Source organism: Manis pentadactyla, chromosome 3 (genome assembly GCF_030020395.1).
Source record: "Manis pentadactyla isolate mManPen7 chromosome 3, mManPen7.hap1, whole genome shotgun sequence".
In the NCBI taxonomy this organism is placed as follows: Eukaryota; Metazoa; Chordata; class Mammalia; order Pholidota; family Manidae; genus Manis; species Manis pentadactyla.
The window spans coordinates 54,404,558-54,430,426 of NC_080021.1; the positions used below are offsets into that span (position 1 = coordinate 54,404,558).

General features: G+C 33.0%; 1 protein-coding gene across 14 annotated transcripts in view; it reads right to left on the reverse strand.

Annotated features, from left to right (window-relative positions):
• The window catches only part of RALYL (RALY RNA binding protein like), a 772,833-nt gene that overhangs the window by 440,125 nt on the left and 306,839 nt on the right, over positions 1-25,869 (reverse strand). For all 14 annotated transcript variants that reach the window (XM_057497924.1, XM_057497929.1, XM_057497922.1 and 11 more), the window contains one exon: positions 1,615-1,893. In XM_057497924.1, the coding sequence (XP_057353907.1) occupies positions 1,615-1,870 (256 nt within the window). In that variant the 5' untranslated portion in view covers positions 1,871-1,893. The remainder of the gene's footprint in view (positions 1-1,614; positions 1,894-25,869) is intronic.

A 25,869-nucleotide genomic window follows, 5' to 3' on the forward strand; every position in this document is an offset into this window, starting at 1 on the left:
TGATGATGAACTATATTTGGGATACGGGGAGAAAAGAAGAATCAAGGTTGAAACCTAGGTTTTTGTTTGGAAAACTGGATAAATGAGAAGCCTGTGATGGGGGTGGAAGATGTAGGGGGTATGAAAAATCAAGTTTTGTAACAGGCAGGTAAAGCTGAGGTACCTGTTGGACAGTCCAGAGAAGATATTATACAATCATTTTAGTATATAAATTTGGACAGAAGATATAAATTAAGAATCACTGATGTATTAATTATACATTTTCCTTATGTAAAAAGATAGGTTGTTTAATTCTTTTTTAAAAATCTACATATTTACTACAAAATATTTTCTCTTAATTATTTTTGATATAGAGCAGGGAAGTGGGGCAAAGGTCATACCATTGTAAAATCTACTTAGCCTGCAAAAAATAAATCTACTTAGCCAGTTTATTCTTTAACTTGTTCTATATGCTTCCTCTTCTTCCAGTCGCCTTCATCAATTAAGTAACATTGTAACCAGGACAGAGAGACAGACCTCCCGCTGTAAACAAAACTACCTGGGTAAAAAATGCTCAGATCCGAATCAACTGTCAACCTAAATGACCCTATTTGTAAGACAAAACTTCAAATGACTTACTAATCACTTGTATACATCATGCCTTATACCCACCCCTACTCAAAAGGACCTATAAAACCCCAAGCCCAAAACCCTTAAGCACACCTCCTCCCTGAGGTTCCCCTCCCTCCTGAGTGTGTACTGTCTCTAAACGTTTTGCTGCTTAAGCCCACTCTGCTTTGTCTCTGAATTCCTTTTTGTGACAAAGACAAGACCCCACGGGCATCCACCACAGGTGGAAAGTGTCTTCTTCACTTTACTACTTTTGCTTTAATAATTTGCTTTCTTGCTTGCAGTTGTTTGTCTTGATCGCGAATTCTTTCCAGATCAGAGTCAAGAACCTTTTCTTCTCCTTCTGGGTAAAGATTTTGAGATACCTCCCCAGGTGGGGCTGCCCAGCAACATCTTCATTTTACCTCAAACTATATTCCTCTCTTTTCTTCGAAAAAACTGTATTATTCCTCTGACATTAGACATAATCTGATTATTGCACATGATTGAACAGATTCTTGACTAGACAAGAAAAAGTGAGTTATATTCCTTTTCCAGGTATCAAGGTTTACTTCCTTCTGCTATTTTCTATCCCTTCTCCCCAAATAAAAACAGGAAATGAGAAAAATGCATTAGCCCCCTCAGAGCAAATGCTGTAAGTATTAAAAAAAAAGTAATTTTGTTATCACTTTTTTCTTACCATAATGTTCCTAGAAGGTAGACACCATTCCAAGTCAAATATAGTTAAATATGATGCACATTTTTTATTTGCCTGTGCCTATTAGGATTGCTGGGGGTAGCAAGTACTACAAAGCAGACTTGATTTGTTTTATAAATTTATAGAGAAAATAAGACACATGTAGAACAATATGAGGACAAGAAAATAATATAAATTGCAATATACAAGCACTATAATTGGTTAAATAAGAGATAGATATTACGGTGCTGGCTTTTAAACAATACCACATGCAGATATGTGCGGAGAGTAGAACACTAGTGTGAAATCCATAACTATTCATGACTTACCAAGTGGTTGGCCTGCGATGATCCTGGCATTTTCTCCAGCAACTGCAGCTCTTGCATGGCGCTCACTCATGTACTGTACAAATGCATAACCTTTGTGAACTGAACATCCAACTATTTTTCCATACTTTGAGAAAATGGCTTCAATGTCAACTTTCTTGACAATGGCTGTATTTAGATTGCCGATGAAAACACGGGAGTTGATTGACTTGGGGTCATTCTTATTGGTGACATTGCTGGTCTGTGTTTTGCCAGTCATGGTGGGCTCACCCTGTTTTAATCCTTAAACAAACAAACAAACAATCAAGAGGAAAATAATTAGATTGAATGGATACCACTGGCTTTTAACAGTTTTTCAATAGTGTACCAGGTAACCTCAAATCCCTAAGTATTACGGATTTTCTTGAGAAGAAAATTTAGTAATACAAAAGTTGAACATTGCATTGCACAATGCAGTAGGAAAATACTTAAAACCACTTATTATATAGTTATAAATAAATGCCTGATTTATTTATCCAAAATGTAGCCCCACATACTGACTAAACCTTCTGTGATTGTTTTTATTTTTGAATCTATGATTTATTCAGAGGAACTCCTGAGAAATAAGACACCTTATTCTATCAATGAAAAAGAAAATCCAATATGGTTAACGTCTGATGATGGAATATAATAACATAACTTCCATTTATTGTTGAGAACATGCATTTTTACCTCTATGTTTTCTATAATAGGTAGATATTGGCTATTTCATTATCAATGTTTCGCTACCAGAAACCAACAATTCATTCCATTAAATGCTGTGGAAGAGAAAAAAGGTGTTAAAACTTTAATTAGAAAACTAATGTAAGAAAAACATGATTTTGAAAATAAGGGCTTTAACCAGAATTAATTCTGTACATTCTCTTTAACTGAACTATTAAATGTCAGTTTCAAAAAAAAAAAGCAGCATGTGTTTTCATCAAGATCCAGAAACCAGTACTCTGAATATCTGTTTTGAAATTTCTATTCTCAACCTCGTTTGTCATTCACTTAACTAAGGGCTCCTGTGTTGCCTAAGGACTGCTAGTATTTATAAAAACTATTTTCTAAGCTTGGCAGAGTGTTGTGCTAAATTAAACTCAATGAAACTTCTATTTATTTATAAGTGCTTCAGCACTTACAGATTTGTTTTTTTTTTAAGGCTTTAAAAATTCATTTGTTCATTCATTCACTCATTCACCAATTTTTATTAAGCAACTTTTTTTTTTAGCCAAGTATCATCTTCTAATTTGCCAAAGAATATAAAGAAACCAATATGATTAAACTAAAATTTCAAAAAGAATACAATCTCTGACACTGATGATCATTGTTGAACATAAGCTAATTAATACATTTTATCTGTGACAATATACTCTGTCTATATTTTTATACTAAGAATCTCTGTTAAAATCTTATAGCAATAAAAATAACTGCATCTTATTTTTTAAAAATAACTTTAAATGCCATTTCTAAATTGAGCATTAAAGTGATGTCTAAACAGCATGTAGATTGAATACTCTTGAAAATTGACTCACTATGCATTTAAACCAGCTACTTCTGAAGTCAAGAGCAACCAAATAACATAAAAATGTTTCAAATTAGGCTGTTAATTATTACATCTTGGATTATTAAAATTTTACTAAATGTTGGATACTCAACATTATATACATTTCCTTATAGTGAAGGTTGACTTCATAAACATTTAGTTATTCCCATAAAAATAAGAGTATGGCATCATTAAAAACAAGGGCTATATTGCTGATGGTTTTGTTTCAGTTTAGCTACATTTAAGTAGTTTCTTTATGAATTATTCAAGGTTAGGGTTGAATGAAAAGGAAGCAGGCAACTTTATTTATTTTGCAATTTGAGCTATTGCATACATCAAGACAAATGCTCTAGGAATCAACTGAAACAAGAAAACCGAGGGGTATAATATATATATATACATACATATATACATATATTTAAATTAACAATCAGCTTCTTCGTATAATCCAGTGTATTTTGATCACACTGAGGGGGAAAATAAACTAAATATCCATTTTTTGGCTCTGTATGGAATGATGGTTATCCTTTTTACCACTCCAGGCCAGGTCAACATTAGTAATACAATCCATACAAATAATATCATTTTATTTTTGCTTCTATATGATAAATATTTTTAGAAATATCATAGAGTTACTTTCAAGAATAAACAATTCTTATGGTTGATGTTTTATTTCCTGGATAGGAATAAGTTGGTTAAAATGCAAAACAAGAATTTTTAGATTGGGTCAGACCCATGGCTAATAGAGACCAGTGGTGTGTCTCAGACAGTGACTGACCCTGAGTCAAATTTAATATGAGGGCACAGTTGTCCTCTGAATTCTCACTTGTCAACATGTTCTCTCTGACTGTGTTCTTTCACTCTATGTAGATGATTCTCATAACTGTAGCTCAAAACTGCCAATTGTGTAACTGTACTTCTTGACTCTTAATCACCTTAATATCAATGTGTATCTCTCTCTCACAAAGACTGACTTGCCAGTTTCTGCATTTGTAATAATGAAATACCTTTGTTATAGTGCTGTATTTCAACATTCTCTGCAAAATCAAGCTTTAAGTCATAGTGTAATGTTTAGCTTGTGGTTCTCTATTATGAGAATCTTCAATTGGTTGAAGGATTCCACTTCAGCCATGATGGAATAACAGTGGTTAAATGAACCCTCCTGATGCAAACAACTGGAAAAAACCAGGCTAATATAGATGAAACAACTGAGTTGAGGCACTGGAACTCCATTCAGGGTGTCCGAGGAGGTAGAAATTTGTAATGCACATTTCTTGGGAGAAGATAGCTTTCCAGAAAAGTAACTCCAAAAATTGTCTTAGGGTCCCTTGAATCTCTGTTGACTTCTAGGATATCCATGCAAAGATGAACTTCCATAAGGATGGTTAAAAAGTTATTGGAAAGTTGTGAGCTGAACAGTTCCCAGACCCACAAAAGCCTGAGAATTATTCAAGTTTCTCCCAGTAACAGGGCAGTGTCCAAGCTGGCTCCCTGGAACACTGAGTGTAGACATGAGAAGAGCCTGGCCTTCGTAATGGGGGTAAATGATCCCTATAGTAACAGGCACTCTGGGGACACCCTAACAAAACATAAAGTCCCAAGATGATCAAACCAAAAGCAACCTAAATGTCTATCAGAACAAAGCACAATAATTCTTCAAAAACAGAGAACTCAGACACTCAACAACATACAAAATCTTTAGCATCCAATCAGAAACTCCTAGCATCCCAAGAATCAGAAAATATGATCCCTAACCAGAAGAAAAATTAAAGATATAAAAGAGAATCAAATGGAACATCTAAAATGAAAACTACAACACTTAAGATAAAACAATATACCTCATAGATAGATACTATAGGTGATAAGACTCTGCAGAAGAACAGATTTCTGGATTTGAAGCTGTAGAAATACTAAATATCCAAGATGTATCATAGAAATAAAACACTGAAAAAATAAACAGAGCCTCATGGAGTTATATGACATATCAAGCTGTTTAACACCCATATACAGTGTTCCAGGGGGCAAAAATATCCAAAAAAAAATAATGGCCAAAAATCTTCCAAATTTGATGAAAATTATATGATTTCCCAGATCCAAGAATCTCATTGAACCACAGGCAGAATAAAGAAAGTACCCACATCCAGACATCATAATCAAATAAAGAGGAAAATCAGGAGATTTCAGGCATTGGAAAATGTCTACTTTCTAAGAACAAAAAAATGGAGAACAATTAAGGAGACATATAAGTACAAAACAAATGACAAAGGAAAAATGAATTCTTCAATGAAAATGCTACCAAAGCCTAAAACTTGTTGTTTTGTTTTTAAGTTAGAAGTTTAAAAAGAGCTAGTGTTAAGTGTCTGTCAAAACTGCTGCTTCATAGAAGATAAGCTGTAAACAACTGCTGCCCCACAGAACTTTCTGTAATGATGGAAACCATTTATATCTGGTCTATCCAAAAATGGTAGTCAATAACCTCTGTGACTCATAAGGACTTAAAATGTTGCTAGTGTGATTGAGGTACTGAATTTTAAATTTTAGTTAATTAAAATTAAAACAATATTTTAATGGGTTTCTTCAACCAAAAGGCTAACAGGGCTCTGGTCTTTTAAAAATACAGGGGGGTGGTGGTTGGTGGCAAGGGAGGGAGAAGGGGAATAAAAGGCATTACAATTAGCATACATAATGTAGTGGGGGGACACGGGAAAGTCAGTATAGCACAGAGAAGACAAGTAGTGATTCTATAGCATCTTACTATGCTGATGGACAGTGACTGCAATGGGGTTTGTGGTGGGGACTTAATAATGGGGGGAATCTAGTAACCACAATGTTGCTCGTGTAATTGTATATTAATGATACCAAAAAAGTATACAGGTAAGAGTACATCAGAAATATTTGGCTGTATGTGTATTTTGGAGGTATGTTTTTGGTCCCAGAAAATAATGAAAGAAACCTACAAAGGAAATACTAGGTATATTTCAGAGGAAGAACAAATAAAAATTTCAAATAGCTGCCATATGAGGACTAATTTAAAAGTAGGGTTTTCATTCTGAAAATAGCAGACTGAGAGGGTGAATGCTCTATAAAATTATAAAGAATAGGTTCAGAATAAACATAGCCTTTTTATTTGTGTGTGACGGAGGTTTCTACCCTTGAATCTGAAAGGAATACAGTGATTATAAATTAAAGGCAACATTAACATGAATTTTAGAGAAAACATTTTTGGAGTAAATGAAATTAACAGGGCAGTAAAGTCTACCTTTCTCTTGATTTCCTGGTCCTAAATTTCCAATATAAATTTTAGATTCATTCAGAAACTCATACTGAGTAAATATGAACAAAATCAAGTATAACAACAAGAAATATCCAGATATTCAAGAAAGTCAGCCTACAATATTAATGCATACTGTATTCAAGAACCTGGGAAAAGATAAAAGCGATACAAAAATGAATGAGAAAAGACAGATCATACCCTAAGAGTTATCATCTGCTGAAGTCTAGAGCTAGCACTCAAATAAGCCCTATAAGGTAAGGTCAACCCTAGCAAATGTGGCAAGATATACAAACTAAAGTTGCAAATTCTGAAAAGAAAAAGAGATCATATCCAGTTAAGACTAGAGAACAAATCTTGGTGGAAGATACCTGAATTATTCATTAAAGAATATTTTAAGAATCCAATGGGCATACAGTTAATTTCTTAGCATGCACGAGAGGACAGTTATTTTCCAAATACTTCTAACTCATCTATATATACTTGAATACTTTCTTTAATTAAACAAGTTGGTATAAAATTGCTTAGATTTATAATTAGAAAATGGGAAAAACAACTGAAATAAATGAATGATTTTAAGAATCTTTTCTTGGACAAAATAAAAGAAAAGAATGCCAAAAGCAATCTGAATTTATTCTTCAGAAAATGATCCACAACTTAGAAACATGTAACTCATCTCTATGAGGGCAGTGACAATTCTTCAGTAGATCTTAAGCATCATGAACACTATTCTCTGAAAAATCTTTTGATGTCTATTTGCCTTGGGGATATCACCAGGTATATTTGATGAATCTCTATTATTCCTAAATAGAAGTATCACAATTATGTTGCAATTCAATTCTTAAGCTTCAAACTGCCCCCTGAAATAAGCCAAATGTAGTTTTTTAAAAGTAGAGGTTTTAGGGTGTGTGTGTGTGTGTGTGTGTGTGTGTGTGTGTGTGTGTGTATGGTAGTATATGCATATGAAGGAAAAAAGTATAATCTCAGCCTGAAGAAATTTATTGTTAAAATTTTGGTATATTTTCTTTGTCATTTGTTAGAGTAGTTAGAAAAAGAAGTTATAAGTTAGAAAAAAAATGCCATCATAATCTACATACCAAGTAACACTACTTATTATTTCAACACCCATTCATTATATTGTAATCTTACTGTCTATAACTTAAGTAGTTGCATAGTAATGAAGCTATACCATTGTTTTCTTCATTCTCTTGTTGAATATTAGCATATTTCTAATTTTTTCAGATCACAAAAATACCTCAGATAAACACTTTGGCAAATTTAATAAGGATAAATTCACCCAAGTGCTTAAATTTCTGGGTCAAATAGGATGGGGAAAAAAAATCTAGTTTAGTTATCAGTCCTCAGGTATTTTCCACAGAGGTCGAACTTCTTCCCATTCCCACTAGCACAGGCTGCTGGAGCATACTCAAGTAGTTTTGATGACTGCCAAATCTCCCCTAAGTACTATGTTCAAAGTATTTTCTGATTCATTAGGCTGAATAGGAGGAATGGGTGGACCATAAACTAAATAAGAGAAGAATACTCTGATCTCTGAAATGAAGTAAATGAAGTTTGTTTGAGAGCTTAGCTAGGCTGGCTCTAATAATAGAAACATCATAATTCTCTTGTTCGCAGAGAAAAATGTATTAGTGCTTGGAGCTTCCCAGGCATATCAGCAACATCATTATTATTTAAAAATGTAATAAAAGTTATTCTGATTTCCTTTGTTAAATGCACACTTTAATAAATCTACATAGTATGTTTTAATATGTTGGTGTTATAATAGTATGTGTTCAATGTTTATTTAAAAATTTAATGATTATAAAGAAATTAAAGCACTCCATATTAAAATTTTGATCTTTCATCAGTCCTATTTCATAGTGCAATTCATTTACTACAGCTATGAATAACATTCAGAGCAAAAGCAAAATTTCATACTCATGAAACAGGTGAAAATATATTAATTACATTCACATAAAATTATTCTCTATGCTTTTTAAAACTATGTGTCTCAGATATGAGTATAATATTGTGGCAATAGCACCATGTAAGGGCACCATAAAAGAGCCAGTTTCCATTTTCCTTTTTAACTACAAGTTTGGGTGTTAGAAGAGTTAAAGACATAAAATATTTTGCTTTTAGTATTTACACTCAATGATAAGAAGAGTGATATGAAAAATTTCACAGAAAATTGTATAATACAAGATAGTTTAGGAAGAAAAATCATTTAAAATGCCACTTACTAGGATGTGAAAGATTTCAAAAATTAGGCAAATTATATATTTCATTGAACATATCAAGGTAGAACATAAAATTTTAATAAAATTATTGTAAGCAATAGAAAAATAAAATTGCTATATAAAAATAAGAATGGCAGTAATTTGGCAAAGCAAACAATGCTAGCTAAAAAAATCTTAATAGCAGTGATTAGATCTGAATAGAACCATTAGCTACTAAGAAGTATTTTTTTGTTTGAGATTGATATTAAGTAATTGACTAGAAAGCAAAAATAAATAAGTATATAGGTATAGATAATGTAACCACTATATTTACAAAACATTAATAAGTTTGTGTTGGTTAATATGACTATTAAATTGGAAATCAGTGGATTGTAAGTCAACATGTCAAACTTAGTTAATTTTTGGGATGTTAATCAATTTTGTGTTAAACGGAATTAAAATTCTTTTGGAAAATATGTCAGTAAATAATTGAAATTTTGTAAACAAGGCATAATGGTAAGTGCTAAACCACCTCTTGGGAAACAGTTAATGAGGTGCTACAGATTCAACATTATTTGGCAGAAGGTTATGGCCTACAAGGGACCTGGGTAAATGAGGGGTCAGACACATCCTTGTGGGAATCATGAACAATCCAGAAGAAATCTGTCAGGGCAAGGCCAAGCAATAAGAGGGAAGCGGGGAGCAGTAAATCAGTTACTCTGGCTACTAGAGCAAAATACCATAGTCTTAGTGGCTTAAACAACAGACAGTTATTTCTCACAGTTCTGAAGGCTGGAAGCACGTGATCAAGTGCCAACTGATTCAGATCCCGGTAAGAACTCTCTTCCTGCTTGCAGACAGCCACCCTCTCCCTTGTCCTCACGTGGCAGAGAGTGAGCAAGCTCTGGCTCTCCTTTTCTAACAAGGACACTGATCCCATTATGGGAGTCATATCCTCATGACCTCATCTAATCCTAAAACTTTTCAAAGGCCCCATTTCAGTAACACCACATTGGGGGTTAGGGTTTCAACATACGAATTTTGAGGGGACATAATTTAGTCCACAGATGTTCATATCACCCAAGGATAATAACCTTCTTGTGTCTGAGTTTTCAGGAAATGGAACAAGCTGCCTCTGAGCTGTCAGAGACCTTGTAAGGAGAGACTAGAGACCTTGTGTTATATCTGTTCTTTCAGAGATCTTGGAAGCATTGTCTGTTTGATTACTATATTCAATGTGAAAGATCCCAGTGAAATTTTTACAAATAAGGGAAATTATCAATTTTAAAAACAAAAAGATGCAGAGAGAGAAAACTGTATGATGATATAACTCAAAAGTATTCATTTAATGGGGTTATCTGAGGTATACTTACATTACCTAGAATATGAACAAATTGATATAATTCTAGGACATTTACTGCATGTTATTTTTAAAAGCTTTCTTCTCTGTAAAATAAAATCTTTAATCACATAAGTTTGCTAAGATGCTGACTATAATTATGCTTCCAAGCACTGGTCAATATAACATAGGCAGAAGATTGTTTTGAGTTACACTGGGAAGTCAAATCAACAATAATTAGACTCTTTGTGCTTGACTACAAGGAACAGGCCAATTGGGGTTAGTACCCACTTGTGATATAAGGGTCTTGGGAAATGGAACAATTAAGAAACAAGTTTCTTTGGGTCATTGGAGATGCTGTGATTGCTGTTATATTTATACTATCAGGGATTGGGCACTAAAGACAGGCATGACTTTGTTGCAGTCACTATGTGGCAGAACACCATGGACCATGAAGCACCATTATCTTAATTTGTGACCAGGCAACACAGCCATGTAAAAAACAAGACCTATTTGAAAAGTTCCCTTAGTGGGCTTGGGACCACAAAGTCAGGATAAAGTATGTGTCAGAATAAAGTAATTAGTGTCATTTCATTCTTTGTCATATAAAGCTTCTCTTCTTAATGCTTGTTATAAACATGGCTAAAAGGGATTCCATTTAGGAGATTTTGAATTGGAATAGATGGTCTATAAGTCACTAAAAATAAACAGTTCAGCAACACTTTATATTTAACAAACACAGAGCACTTATTATATGCTTGCTATTACTTTAATTGCTTTTTAAATATTCACTTACAGGAATGAGAGGATTCTACCCTTTTCCTTTACTTTATCAGGGATCTGGAGTGTTTCCACAAAACAATTCCAAGTTACTAAGGAAGACACTAATCACTGTAGTGTCCTAGGGCTCTATATTGAGAGGCCTTATCACCACTATAAACTTTCATGTTATGCTGAAGGGAATAGTCATAATCTGCTAAAACTTAGCCAATGATTTATATTCAGAATTACATAAGAATGTCAGGTAGCACAGTATCTGGAGAATGCCCAGAGATTGTCCTGATAACTTTTTTCTCAGTACTTGTAAGAGCCACCAAGTTACCAACTCCAACTAGAGTTTCCCTGAAATAATATAAAACAGAGTAGAAAGCACATAACTTAGTATTCACTTTTCTCTGTGAGTCAACAATAATAAATGGTATAACATAGTTTACCATAATGAAGTTTCATAAGGTAAACACGGAGATTGATGCAAAAGCATCAAAATATTCCTTTCTAACTGAGGCATTACAAGAGGCCAGCAATGGAAAAATAGGAAGAGGATTGTTCTTGTGTATGCACTGGATTAAAACATTGAATAAAACACCTTTCTCCAATTTAAAACTCTCAGTTCACTTAAAGCAAAACTGCAGGAGGTAAACATTGTCACGCCCACAGGAGAAATTCACTCACTCCTAGTTAACAGGTCCACTCCATTCTCATCCTCTTTGTTCAAACTGTCAATCATAACAGTTCCCTCTGGAGTTAAATTCCAACCACTAAGTGATTTCATGGGGCGACCAGAGTGCCTGCAGACATGAGCAACTCACAGTGACTACTGATGCAGCTTTGGGAGATGGGGCCTAGAGTGAAAGGTCTTAAATTCCACAGCCAATCCCCTGAAACTTCTGTACTCTCCTGAAATATAAATAAATGCCCGACAACAGGTGCAGTGGTGAATTTCCCCTCCACAAACTTGAATGTTTGGTGTTGTATAAATAGCAATAAAAATGATATAGTGAAAATGCCTACTGTATAGCTAGATCAGGTACAGTTTCTGTTTATAAATTCCTTCAACTCAACTGCTATAAAGGCAGGTGTGGTGTGATAGCATCTAACAACCCATGTATTACAAATAACTGATTCAGAACATAATTTCTCTTTGGTGGACTAAATTGTATCCCTACTGATGCAATAGTCTATGATGACATTCAAGACTTTCCAAGTCCACCCTCCCCTTAGATATCTAGAGCAGAATCTCCACAGATCAGAAAATCCCAGGGAATGTAGAAATTAAGGATGGCCTTGTCTGAATAAAAGCTATAGGATTATTTTCAATGATAACATATTTATAAGCTTAGAAAAGTTTTCTTAAAATCTTACTCCAGAAATAATAGAGTGTTGACTGTAGGTAAGAGATAACTATGCCACTTAAATGTCTTAACTCACTACATATTTGTAGTCTCCACATAGACTTTCCACTAGGTTTGAATATTAGCATAACAAGTATAATTTGTCAGATTTGTGGAGGATACCTATATTCTTTTTCAAGAATGCTGTCATTATAGTTATACAAACAAGGATTCCAGTGTCAGCTCTGTCTCTTTCTGGATGAGAAACACTGAGCAGTTATTTAACCTCTTTAATGCTTAGTTTTCTATCTGTAATTTAGGAATAATAGTAGCAACTGATGTGACTGTTTAGAGGATTAAATAAGATGCAGCAAAGCACTAAACATATTATTTGGCACAAAGGAATTGATTCAAAAATGTTATTTATAAATATTTGTTATTCAGAATATATAGGTAGGCTAGAAACCCACACTCTAGATTATTTTTCTTTAGAGAAAATTATATTTATGTATTCTTTGGTACTGATTTGATCCAGAGTCATTAACATCTCCCACATTCTCAGGCATTTTCTGGTAATTTGATAACTTCTCTGACACTGGATTTGGACTGTGATTTCTAGTACTGTTCATCAAGTCCCAAAGTGCATTTGCTGGGCCCTCTGGAATATGACACATCTTCTAATAATATCATTATCTGAGATTATTGTAATTTTGAAGTTAGCACATTTTCTCAAAGGGGAACTGGGTTTTTGTGAATCAGCATTCTAGAGATGTTTTAATTAACAAGTAACAACCTTGGTTGGTATTTATCTTGTATCCATGAGCAATTGTGATTATACAGGTTATCTTGCCTTTAGTACTATGACCTAGCCCTTGATCACTGGCACGTACGTAGTAAGGACCTGGTGTTTTAGAAGTTATGAGGTTCTGGTCTGTATATATAACTTTCAGACATGGCTTGCATATTGCATGCATCTTCTTTTTGAGCCCTGGCAAAGCAAAGCCTACAATAGCCTACAGATGGTCCAGAATAATTATGTGGATCCAGGCTTCATCTGGAGTGTATATTTTTGATACTCAGGTAAGAGTGTTGGCCTGGGCTCTTTTTGAGTATTTATGTTAGAAATTGTTCTGACACATTTTAGATATTGCTACAAATGATGCTACAGTTCTTGTTACAAATAATGAGAGTCTGTGGGGTAATGTCCAGGAAGGTCAGATTCCAGAGACCCACAGCTTGTGGGATGGATTCCAGAGACCCACTGTTCACAGGGACATAGTCTACAGTAGGTTATCCTCCTGGAAACTTGATACTCAGGGAAGCTGACACCTGACAAGGGGAAAATGGTATTGATTCTCCTGCTTCAGTCTTCATCTTGCAGTTAAGCTCTTCTATCCTTTCTTCATATTAAAAAGACTCTGCATCTCAGTTTGACATAAATTTTGGTTCATTGGAATTGTCACTGAAGGGCTTCAAGGCAAACTTCACTATAAATTTTTTTCAGGACATATTGCTTAAAATATTTCAAACTATAGGGCTGAGATAGATCATGCAGCTCCAAAATACAAGCAGCAAGATAACCTCTCCAGGATACAGTTTCATTTAAATACTTAAATATTTGGTCAGTGAGTCATATGAAAATTGGAAAGTAGGGATAAACTAGTACATTTGCTTTTATAGATAATTTTAGGGAAAAATGTGTAGGAACATTTTTGGCCTATATTTTATGCTTCTCTTATTTTCTTACTAAGTTAAATAAAAGATGATGTACATTATACATTATGTGTGTGTATATGTGTGTGTATATATATACATATGTATATGAAATACATTTTAGCTCTTATATAATTACCTCAGTTTTTTAATGCATCAAATGCATTAAAATCCATAGTTCTGAGGTCACTTACATTTGTAATTGGAACAAAAAAATCAATGAACGGGTCTGTTATTCCTTTTAGTTCTTACTGATATTATTAACTTGAATGAAATATATACATCTACATTAACATTACTTACTAGTCCAACTCCCCAGCCAGGCAAGTAGCAATTAGATTATTTATTTATTTATATAATTTTGTGATAATTTTATGAGACAATATTCACTGGTAAAGCTATTATTGGGAGTCAAAATTCCTGACAGAGGCAGTCAGAGATTCTGTTGGAGGGGAAAGTCTTTCTGCTAGATTTAATTTGTAAAAGCCTGTCATATCTCATGGGCAAGAAGTATGTTTTTTACCTGTTGTATCAACTGAAGATTTTATCCCATCTCTACAAATATACCAGATATATGTATTTGCACTATACATTCAAAGATGACAGCTGCTGTTCTTTTTGACATGACCAACCATCCAAACAAAATTAAAAAGCCCTATGAAAGTAAACATATATGCAAACTAAGTAGGTTGAAAAGACAGTCTGGCAGGAGTTACTGTATTTCTGGCAAGAGAAGAAGCACAATTTTGAGAATTGGGTATGTAAGAAATACTTTTGACTACTATTATTAATGGTATATTTTTAAGCATCCTCACAGTTTTTGTGAACCGTGTTGGAAAGAATACATGTTCAGTGCTGAATTAAAGGGCATGTACTTCCACATTTGGAATGAATCTCATTATTTTAAAACGGTGTATAGAAACATTCCTCTCTACAAAAACATTTTAGCACCCATGATACACAATAGATACATGCAGGAAAGTAGAGGTATTTAAAAAATTGAATGGGGAGTGGTTCCCTCCATTGTATAAAGAAAAAGCTTGTATTTTACTAAAGTATAGTTAGAAATAACAGCTATCACTGTGTAGCTATTGTTTAGTTGATGGCCATGTAGTTCACTCTGTAGAATAAATTGAATATCGCTTAGAGTCATAAACACAAACAGTAATGACCTCCACTCTGCAAAGATTTACAGATAAATATAGGTATTATAACTATAAGTAGGTTTTATAAGCTTTAAAATCCAGAAGCCAAAATGACTTTTAAAGGAGTACTCATACTTTCTTTTTTTACTGAGTATTCAGCAGGCATTATTTGTAATGTTATCTGATCATCTCCAAGTTTCCATAAAACACCTTTCATATAACAGCCACTTTGAGAGGACCCCCTGCTAGAACTCCAAGGGCTCTCCAGAAGACTTCCTCACCTATATTAATCCTAGCAGCTGCAAAACCCTGTCCCTTTCTGGGACAGGCCACATCTGTAGGCACAGTCCACACAGCACCACAAAGCCTGCTTAGAATCTGGGCGGAGGACACATAATACCTATTCTTAGATTGAAACAAAAGTGATGCACACTGTTCGATTTAAAAAATGCTGAAGATCAAACAAAATGTAACATTCAAAAGATCTTAATGTACTAATAGTTTGTATTATTCTTCAGTGACAGCAAATTCTTAACTGTGCTGTTATTTTTAGAACAAGCATTGTACTTCCTTACTTTGTAAAGCTCAAGGGAATCAGAAAGTGTAGCTCGGTGTCACACATTGGTGTTCATCTTTAAAGAAAGAGCTTATATTAGATAGCTTTTCAAATATCAAATTATTCTCTAGTTTATATTTTATGAGACAATGACTTCAGTATAGTGATTATTGGCAAGAAAGTTAATAACAGAATATATGCATAATTTTTAAAAGCTAAACCATTGAACCTTGTTTAAATGTAACAAAATACTACATTTCCTGATAGAAATGGCCCAAGATCATGAGTTTGTACATTATGGAGCACAACCCTCAGTGAGAATGAGCGGTCACATCTCCCATTGACCCTCACCATTTGTTAAATAACTGTCTTCAGACTGGTAATCACTTCACTAAGCCATTAAGGTTTAGACCAAAAGGCAATGGAAAACTAATCCTTATTACCCATAGTCACTACATACATTTAATCACTTAAAAACAACAATACTTCAACCATGTCAGGACTTACGTGCTTTGCTTTGTACTTGTATATAGTGTGTCCACAGAGGGAAGAGACATGGTCTGAGTTGTGGGGGTGGGTCAGAAGTTACAACATTGAAGCAGAGAAATGGCAGTGAGAGATGGGTTTAAAGCTAACACAAGCAATAGGACAAAAAAAAACAGAAGAAAACCTTTAGGACATTTGAAAATTAAGGAGAGGAAAATAAAAGCCAAGGGGAAAAACAAAACCAAACAAATAAACAAACAAGGGAACTATCCAGATTTTAGCTGGACTTTAATCCTATCAGTCTCTGTTGGGTTAACAGCTGCCCCTTGATGGGATTCAACATTTGTCGGATGCTGTTCAAAAGTTAGTTCATAAGTTATCATTGAATTAAAAAATATGGCAAGCAAGGTAGTATTACTCACACTTACAGACCAAGAAAATGATGCACATAGAGGCTAACTTGTCCTCGGTGACACAACTATGAAGTAGTGGAGTCTGGATTTAGACCAAGGTCAATCCCGTTCATTCCATCATGCTATTATGTCTCATGTAATAGTACAATGCATTTCAAAATTTTGGTATTGGAGGATTTGACTAGAAAACAGAGCAACTCAAAATCATTTAATCTAAACCTACTCCTCGGTCTGAGAAAATCCTCTCTGAACCACAGCACTGAAGCCCTTACATCAACCTTGGTGATCTGTGCATTAGAAGATGTGTCCATCCAGGCAGATCACCCCCTACCTCTTTACACTGTAGCACACTAGACACTGTATTATTCTGATGAATTTGTCTTTATTCAAGGAATTTCTTCCACCTTTTAAGGTACAATATATATATATATATGATCAACATGATGTGTAAATTTTTTCTATGAGTATTTAGGCAAGTAAATGTATAAGTAAGAAAAATATTTTGGGGATCCCAAATTTAGTTATTATTTAAGAAATATAGTCATATCATGTTCATAGATATATATCCTTCTTAAAAATCTAGTTATAATTAATCTTTAAATTCTGTAAACTATGCCTACCTGAGTTAAAATGATTTGTTTGAACTTCTTTATTATTAGAATTTTTATAATGCAATATCAGCCTGGTATAATAGGAGTAGCCTATTAACCATGAGTAGCTAATAGCCATGATCTAATGTGAAATGCTTAACTTTGAGTTCTTGATTTACTCCTAGTAGAATGGGTTATAATTTTTTTAAGGGATAAAACCCAATCACAAGGCAAACTGAAAAAATTCAGCTTTAAAAAAATATTAGATAACCTGTACAGTACTTAGCATATAGTATTTGTTTAACAAATGTTAATGATCAGCATACCAGTTCCTTTCAATAAATTATGTTCTGCATTTATATAGCCATTTGAAACTCAGAGTGCTTAACCATTATTATCTTGTTGATTCTTACAATAACATTGTGAAACAAGGGCTTTGTAGCATTGTTGCTGTATTCACAGAAAGCTACAAAGGCTCACTTGTGCAGTGATATTGATCACAGAGTTACATGGCTGAGTCACAGACCAGCTAACAGCTAAATCAGCACTTATATTATACTCTATTCCTTCTATTTATGATGCAGTTTAATATAAGTTTAATTGGATGAATTCAATCCTTGTTATTTTAGTGAAAGTCTCAAGCACTTGGGAAAGTGTTTACCTTGTTTATGAATGAGAGGATCTTATTTTCTTCTCAAGGTGTGTGAACTTGAACATCTCTTGGTATTAGAATTCTATTCTGAAGGATAACAATCTTAAAAAAATACTGTTTCTGAAGTACTATAAGACCTTTCCATGTGTCTAATATGACTCATTTAAATTTTTTTCAGAATCATTTCCCTTTACAATGATTGTGACAAGAGCATGCTGACGAATGCATCAAGTTAACAAGTGTTTATTTAAATTCTTCAACACAGTCTCAGAAATGTCATTCATTAATCTACAGTCAGGTATTAACTGGTGAAATATGTCCTTAATTTTCCTCCTTCAGAAATGATTAGCATGGTACAAAGGCCTGCCAGAGCAAAAACCTAAACTGTCTTTAGTTAATTGTGAAATACACTGTCATCAGGACCTAATAATTACCGTGTAAAATATCAGCTGAAGCAAACTGCTTGTAATTGTTTAGAACAGTGTCCAAAGTCATTGGCTAGAGCTCACCTCTGTTGAATACAGGGTAAGACCTTTTTTGTGCCAAACATGTACCCTGCCATTGGAGGGAAAAAATGAAACTCTCTTAGCTGTAAAGTCATTCAGGCTCCTCTCCTGCATTGCAGGGCAGCAAAAGGGCAAACAAAACCCTATGTGTTTAATGAGACTTGACAATCCATCCTTGATGTCAAACTAATACACTTTGTACTTAGGTAGACCTTTTTATTTCCTCCTAATTGTAAGATAGTAACCAGATGTCACAGTCTGAATTTCAGACTGGAAGCCTATTAGTTTATCCCAACCAGCCACAATTTCTGCCTATTGCTTCACTATAATATTGCACACTTGAAGTATCCATAATTACATTTTGGTATCTCATAATTAAATAATTAATTATAATAAAAAGGGTCATGCACAGACCAATGATTTCTGTGTCCCACAAACCAAGAGTTATTAATTCAATTCTGTACAACTGCAGTCAATAAAGATGAACCAAAAGAGAATCTTACACTCAAATGATTATATTTGAAGATATGATAGAGAAATAGGCTTTAGGATATCCTAATTCTAGAATTTTTTTTTTTTTTTAAGATATGAGATGGGGCAGAGAAAGTACAGAGCACAAACAGTGGAGGCCAAAGCAAACTCCACCACCATTAATTTACCAGGTCAATATGAAAAACAACCCTTTTCCCCGCTGCCCCCCAGTTCTGTAGTATGCTCTAGACACTTTTGTCAAAATACAGTGGTTTCTAGATAAATATCAGCTAGATGATATAGCTTTTGTCTGATTACATAGTATATACAATTTTTGATTAAATTGAGCTCTGCCTGGTGACAGATTTCAGATGTAAAAACTTACATTATCTTTGTTACTTTCAGAAGAGAGCAAAATTATCTGGTAACGTGACAATTTAAAGAGCAGATTGATTTAGGGTGAAAGGATTCAATCTAGAAATGATACTTCAACCACGTGAAATTTTACTTGTATTCTAACTCAACAAAACTATTTAAAGATCACACAGTATGGATATCTTATGAATGCAGATTTATGTTGTTTTATCTGCTGAATAATTTAAGCCACATTTTTGGATAAAATACAAAGTAACTGGAGATCAATCTACTGTGACCTAATATGTTACTACTTAAATTTCAAAATCATTTTTAATTCTAATGAGATTCAGTAAAACTGAATACTTAACTTCCATCTCATAAGAATAATCATTATTTCATTTCTCATAACTAAATATATTTCTGAAAAGATCTAGTGACCTAACATTTCACAAAATATTTTGATTATAAGTATTTTAGAATTCAATAACTTGACTTATAAATGTTGTAATAAATAATGACAAAGGTAAAACTTGGAAAAATCCAATTTTCTATTAATTTAACTATAGGTATGGAGGCAATAACAGAATATTGAAAGCATAGACTCTGGAGTGAGGCGGCTTTGGTCCAAATGGCAACAGCAGGTCCTCACAGCTGTATGTCTTTGAATATATTATTTAGCTTCCCCCACCTTCATTTACCCTATCAGTAAAACTGGGATAATGATATCACTTTTCTCATAAAGCAGGAAGGGAGATGAAAGCTGTTCTTAGAATACCTGAGCACACAGTGAACACTTAAAATATTAGTGAGGGTATGGTGATCTAGTTGAAACTGAGTTGGTCAAAAAGGAAAACAAACAATGATGCATAGCAACAATCCAGAAGTTAAAGAGAACAGTATCTTTCTAATGTCTTGGGCAGTTTGATCAGTGTTAACTTCCTCACTGCTACCATTAGATTAGGAATTATGGAATTCTGTGTCACACATGCTAACAAATACAAAGAAACAGAACAGTAGAACAAACATATAATGATAGTTAGATATGAGTTAAAATAACCAATTTAAAAAGCTATCATACATTGAGAATATCCAAGCACAACGTACTATTGCCAACATCGTTCTCTTTAACTCTACCACGTAATAAAAATCAGTAAATTTTTAATGAATTTCTCTTCTAAAAGGAACTTGGTTTGAATAAAGGTGGTTTATATGTCTGTTAAAAAAAAAAGGAATTTCTCTTCTAACTTTTTACTTCCCTTTTTTCTTCCATATATTCTATATATTGAGATTACCATTTAAAAATTTTCCCAATCACATACAATTTTAGATTTTGTTCATTTAATATTGAATCATCCAAAAAATTCCAGATTATTCTGTTTCTTTTTATTTTACTTATTTCATCCTAAAAATATTTTTAACTTACACAAATAATACAATTTACAGTTAGTATGTAATAAAATGAAACAACTGTGAATGTTGTATAAATAAAAATTAATCTTTCCTTCCAATATTAATACACCTCTCCTCTCCCTTGATTATCCTGTGAGTTGTTCAATGTGTAGATGTCTATCTTGTTTGAAGCATATATAAACATACACAAAATATACATATAAATGTATCAAATTCGTAGGCACAAAAACATTGTGGAGGAGGGAAATGTGTCTGGAATTGTGGAGCCCAGATGAAATTGTTTTAGAGCCTAGCAGATTAAAGGTATTGAATCAGAATCTGGGGCAGACTGATGGAAAATGGGAATCCCAGGATGCTAAAAATTTGGAGGCAGATGTATTATTCATGGACATGCAGTATGTGACTTTCCCTTCTGTCTCACATAGGAATGAGGTGCTGTTGAAACTGAATTTGCCTCATAAGACAGGAAGAGCCCAGTTCTTCTAATGTCTCCATACAGAGCATGACATGGATTGACTATTTAAATTTTTCTTGATTGGTGATTTACATGTGGAGTATAAAAAGTGTAGCAGTAATTGGTCCTCTCCAATATCCCAGCTTGTGACCTTGCAGCCAAGGTATGCCACTGAAGGTATGCCACCTTCACTCTTTATCCATATTGATTGTTTATCTTTTATTTAATACAGCTTCATGTGGTGTGTGTACATGTGTGTGTGTCTGTCTCTGAATAGTCCATAATTTGTCTCACACACTCGACTGTCACATCATACATACTATTTGCGATTTGCTTATGTTATTTAATAATATAATATGGACATCCTTTTAGGCCAATGCATATAGCTATTCATTCTATTAAAATCTCACATATTTCCTATAACAGACTAAGTATATAAATAAAATTTTTTTAACCATTCCCGTATACTATTACCATGTAAACAAACACTTATTGATTTTTTGCCATTGCAATCAATATTTTAAAAATATTTGATACATCTATGCTTAATATATTGGTATTTTTATTTATATAGAAAAATTATCAGAAGTGATTACAAAGTGAAATTACATACATATTTTATTTTGTATTAGCTATTGCAGTATTTAAGTTCCAAAATTATTATTCATAGCAATTCAATGTTCCACCAAAAACATGAGGGTGCTAATTTCCCCATTCCCACAACAGCATTAAATATAAAAAGTTTAGTTTCTATCACTCTAATGGGTGAAATGAATAGCTCATTAATATTTCCCTTTTCAATTTTCTATTAGTGATATTTAACATAATTTCATATATTTATTATCCATTTGCTTTCCTCCTTTTTGAACTGCCTGTTTGAACAGCATTTGTCCTTTTTCTACACTGGGTTAATTGTATTTTCCTTACCAATTTTTAGGTGCTGTTTGCTCACTAAATACATTTTTACTTAAATATCTTCCAGGATTCTCTTTGTATCTTGACTTTTTGGTGACTTTTATTGGCAAGGAATTTTTATTTCTTATGAAATCAGATATATTAATCTTCTCTTTTAAATCATTTGGGTTTATGTCTTGATTAATATATATTTTTGCTATATTTTTATAATACTTGATTATTTAACCATTACTTATGGATCTTTATAATATCTTCTGGGTATTTTTTATTTGTTTTTATTATTTTTATAGGTTTAGAGGTAGAACTGATTTCTTATAGATGGATGGCCCAATATGTCAATGTTATTTGATCACTACACTATCATTTCTTTCCCTGAAAGCAAATAAAGCAAATGAGACCTCTTAACATTTTAATTCTCACATGTAATTAGGTATTTCCCTGGAATTCCTATTTTAGTTAATATTTTTTCTGTTGCCATGCTGATACTTCTTATTATTCTGATATGAACATGCATAGGTCAAAAGATTCTTTAATATTCTTCCTTTTCAAATTTTTCTCTTAAATTCATTCTTTAAAATATACTTTACCTTTTCAGTTCCTTTAAAGAGTGGGTCTTTTATATATATATATCAAATCATCACATTGTGTACCTTAAACTTACATAACGTTATATGTCAATTATATCTCAATAAAGATAAAAAATATCAAAACTTCACATAATTTTTAAAGTTTTTTCTCTATGATTGGGAATGACCCGACTAAGTTCCCTATGGCAACACCTATTCTGCATGGCATTGGAGATATCAACCAATTAAATAAATCAAAACAAAGTGATAAACATGAAAAACAAAAACAATAACAGTGGGTCTTTGAAGGGGGCTGAATTAAATAGAGTAATTAAAGAAAAGGGGTGTTTTTCCTGACTTCTCATATAGAAATATTTCCAAACCCATTTTCTTAGGTAAGTTTATGGTACTGGGTGAAATTTAAAATTCTTATGAATAAATTTATTCCCATAAATAGCACTTGATTTGGTTTTGGACTCATGATAAATTCATGTTTATTTAAAACATGTCAGAACTAAAAATTAAAACATAAGAATAAAAATAACCCCAAAGGAATATAATGAATCTGTCACATTTCCTTCCAGTTTATTTCTTAATCACTTTTTACGAGTAAAATTTTGTATTCTATTTTTACACTTGACATTATATTGAAAGAATTTAATTACTATTAGGATTTTAGAGTTGCTCATTTTTACCCTATTATAAATAGTTATTAAGTCTACATCTCTGTGCATTTTGATTTTTAGCTTTATTAAGGGTTCCTAGAATAAAAATGACTTGGTCAAGGGATGTTTGGTATTTATAATCTTTCATCATGTTGTGTGAAACTACATCTGATTTTTTCCCCCCAAGAACAGCTAATTATTCCAAAACCATTTACTGAACAATCATTTGTTTAGCTAATGGTCTGTAACACATCCTGTAGGATATCATATATTCTCATATACATCAGGATTATGTTAATTATTTTGTGTCAGATAGGTGTGTGTATGAATAGCCAATAGTGCTGCTCTTCTTACTGTATTTTTCAAATAGTATGTAGAAATCTAACTATTTACTCTTAGATAAGAACCATAAAATCATTTGTCATTTGCTAAATGGTTTAAAAAATTGGTATTTTGATTGGATTACTATACAAAGTATAAATTAATTTAGAAAAATTTTACATCTTTGTAGTAGTTAATCTTGCCTTCTGGAAACATGGCCAGTATGTTTTCATTTGCTTAAGACTTCTTTATGAATTACTGAGTAAAATTCTAATATTTTTTTAGTACAGAAAACAAGGTCGCAATCCTTGCTATACCTATTGGATTTTTAAGAGAAATAACACCTGGGAGCCATCTCCAAAGATTTTGCATTTATGAGAGACAGAGAAAGACAGAGACAGATACAGAAATGTAGACTGAAAAACAGATATAGATCAAGAGATGGACATAAACCTTCTTGACCATTCATATTTATCATAGAAATTTTTCAGTTTTTACATACTGGTCTTCATATAATCTATAGGAAATAATCATTCTAAAACATGTTTGTCTTTAAGTAGGAAGGATTTTGATGATTGAATTGGAAATATCACCAAAATTTCACAGTTTTTTATGAATCATGTTGTTTAATAAATTGAATGTGTGAGTGTATATTAAGACATGATTCATTAATTCTAGTGTTCTAAAACATTTATGAAAAAAGTTTAATTGGATGTGTAATGGCATTTGAAGGGCAAACATTATGTATTTTCAAAATATTATCTAACTTGGAAAGTGAAAGAAACACAACAATTTGCATAGCTGCACCATTTTAAAGAACTTCAGAAAATGCATATTAAAATTTGGATACTGGCTTAGAACATACCCCCTGGCAAACTGCAGTGTTTTGTAAAAACAGTAACATATCCTATACACATACACAAAGCACATTCAATGACTACAATAAATATTCCATATATAAATGGCATATAGATGATGACTTACATGTTACATCCAAGGATATTAACATGAATCTCAGCAGTATGAAATAAATGACCTGATCAAGTTTGACAGGTGGAATTGAAGATTATTGTTTGATATCAACTTGTCATTCCAAATAATTATAATATATGTGAGGGAGGTTATATATTCTCAACTTAATCCTGTCAACAAAATTAATTCTTTGACAGAACTAATTATTTGAGAATCAAAATCTGCTCAGTGGGGATAGAAATTACACTTTTACATGCAAACCTAGCTTCCAGGCCACACTGCCAGAAACACCCAGCATCACATTTAATTTCCATTAGTGAGGCCACTCATTATTTAATATGATTACACAGTGTTGTAAAATGTCCATTTTTTATGAAAAGCAATTAATTTTCATTTAGTAACATTTTACATGCCAAGTATTTAGAAGTGACTCTTCAGAATGCAATTTTTCTGACAAATACTGTATTAACTCCCAAATCAGTATTAGACTGGGGACAAGGGCAAACAAAAGAGGACACAAAGATCTGGATTTTAACTGCCATCATTAATACCACATTAATTTTGAATATTCCCATTCATGCCAGGACATCATTAACAAAAACAACTTCTCTAGTTCCAGAGCTAAGATATGATGTCAAATAGCAGCACTTAAAAATAGTTCATTTAAAAAGTATATCTTTTTATATATATAGGAATGAAATAAGCATGTGTAAATGCTTTTTCATCAGATTTGATTACATACTGATTGTAGATGTTTTAAGTTATTCAGCCTTGATTATCAGTAAAGTTTACCAGATGTCATGAAGCAAAGGCCAGAAAAAACGTTGTAAAATAAACACTGCAGCTCTAAAAGACACTGAAAAGCAACCATTTGCAACATTTTGAAGATTAATTTTTTTAATCATCATATTTAAGTTTTACAGAAAGTCATTTAAGTATTACATACATGGTGATAAATTTATACTGCTTCTGATCATTATGGATGTTGGAGAAAATAATTTAAAAATCATCTCATATAAACTCACAAATCAAAAGGATAGATTGTTTCTCAAGAAATGCCAGTTGGTTTTGTGATCCCTCAGTTAAGCCCAAGGTTAGACCTTTTCCTTGGAAATGAGAGGAAACACCATGATGTCTTCCTGATTGGCTCTGCCTCGCCTGCCTGGGATCTCCCTAAATCACCCTGAAGGAGCATAATACACAGAAAGTCTCTACTGTCTGTGTTCAGTGCTTAAAACCACAATTGCTTAACTGCTTAAAAAGTGGTAATATGGGTAAGAAAAGTTTAAATAAAAAATAATTCTCACATCTAATTAGAATGGTTTTCAATGTCTCCCAGTTTTTAGATTTACTGAGGTATAACTGACAACTAAAAATAATATATATTTATGATATACAACTTGATATTTTGATGTATGTACACTCACTTATATGTGGAATCTTAAATAGTCAAACTCACAGAATCAGAGTAGAATGGTGGTTTCCAGAGACTGGACAGACAGGGAAATGGGGAGATTTGGTCAAAGGGTATAAAGTTCCCACTGTGCAAGATGAACACTTCT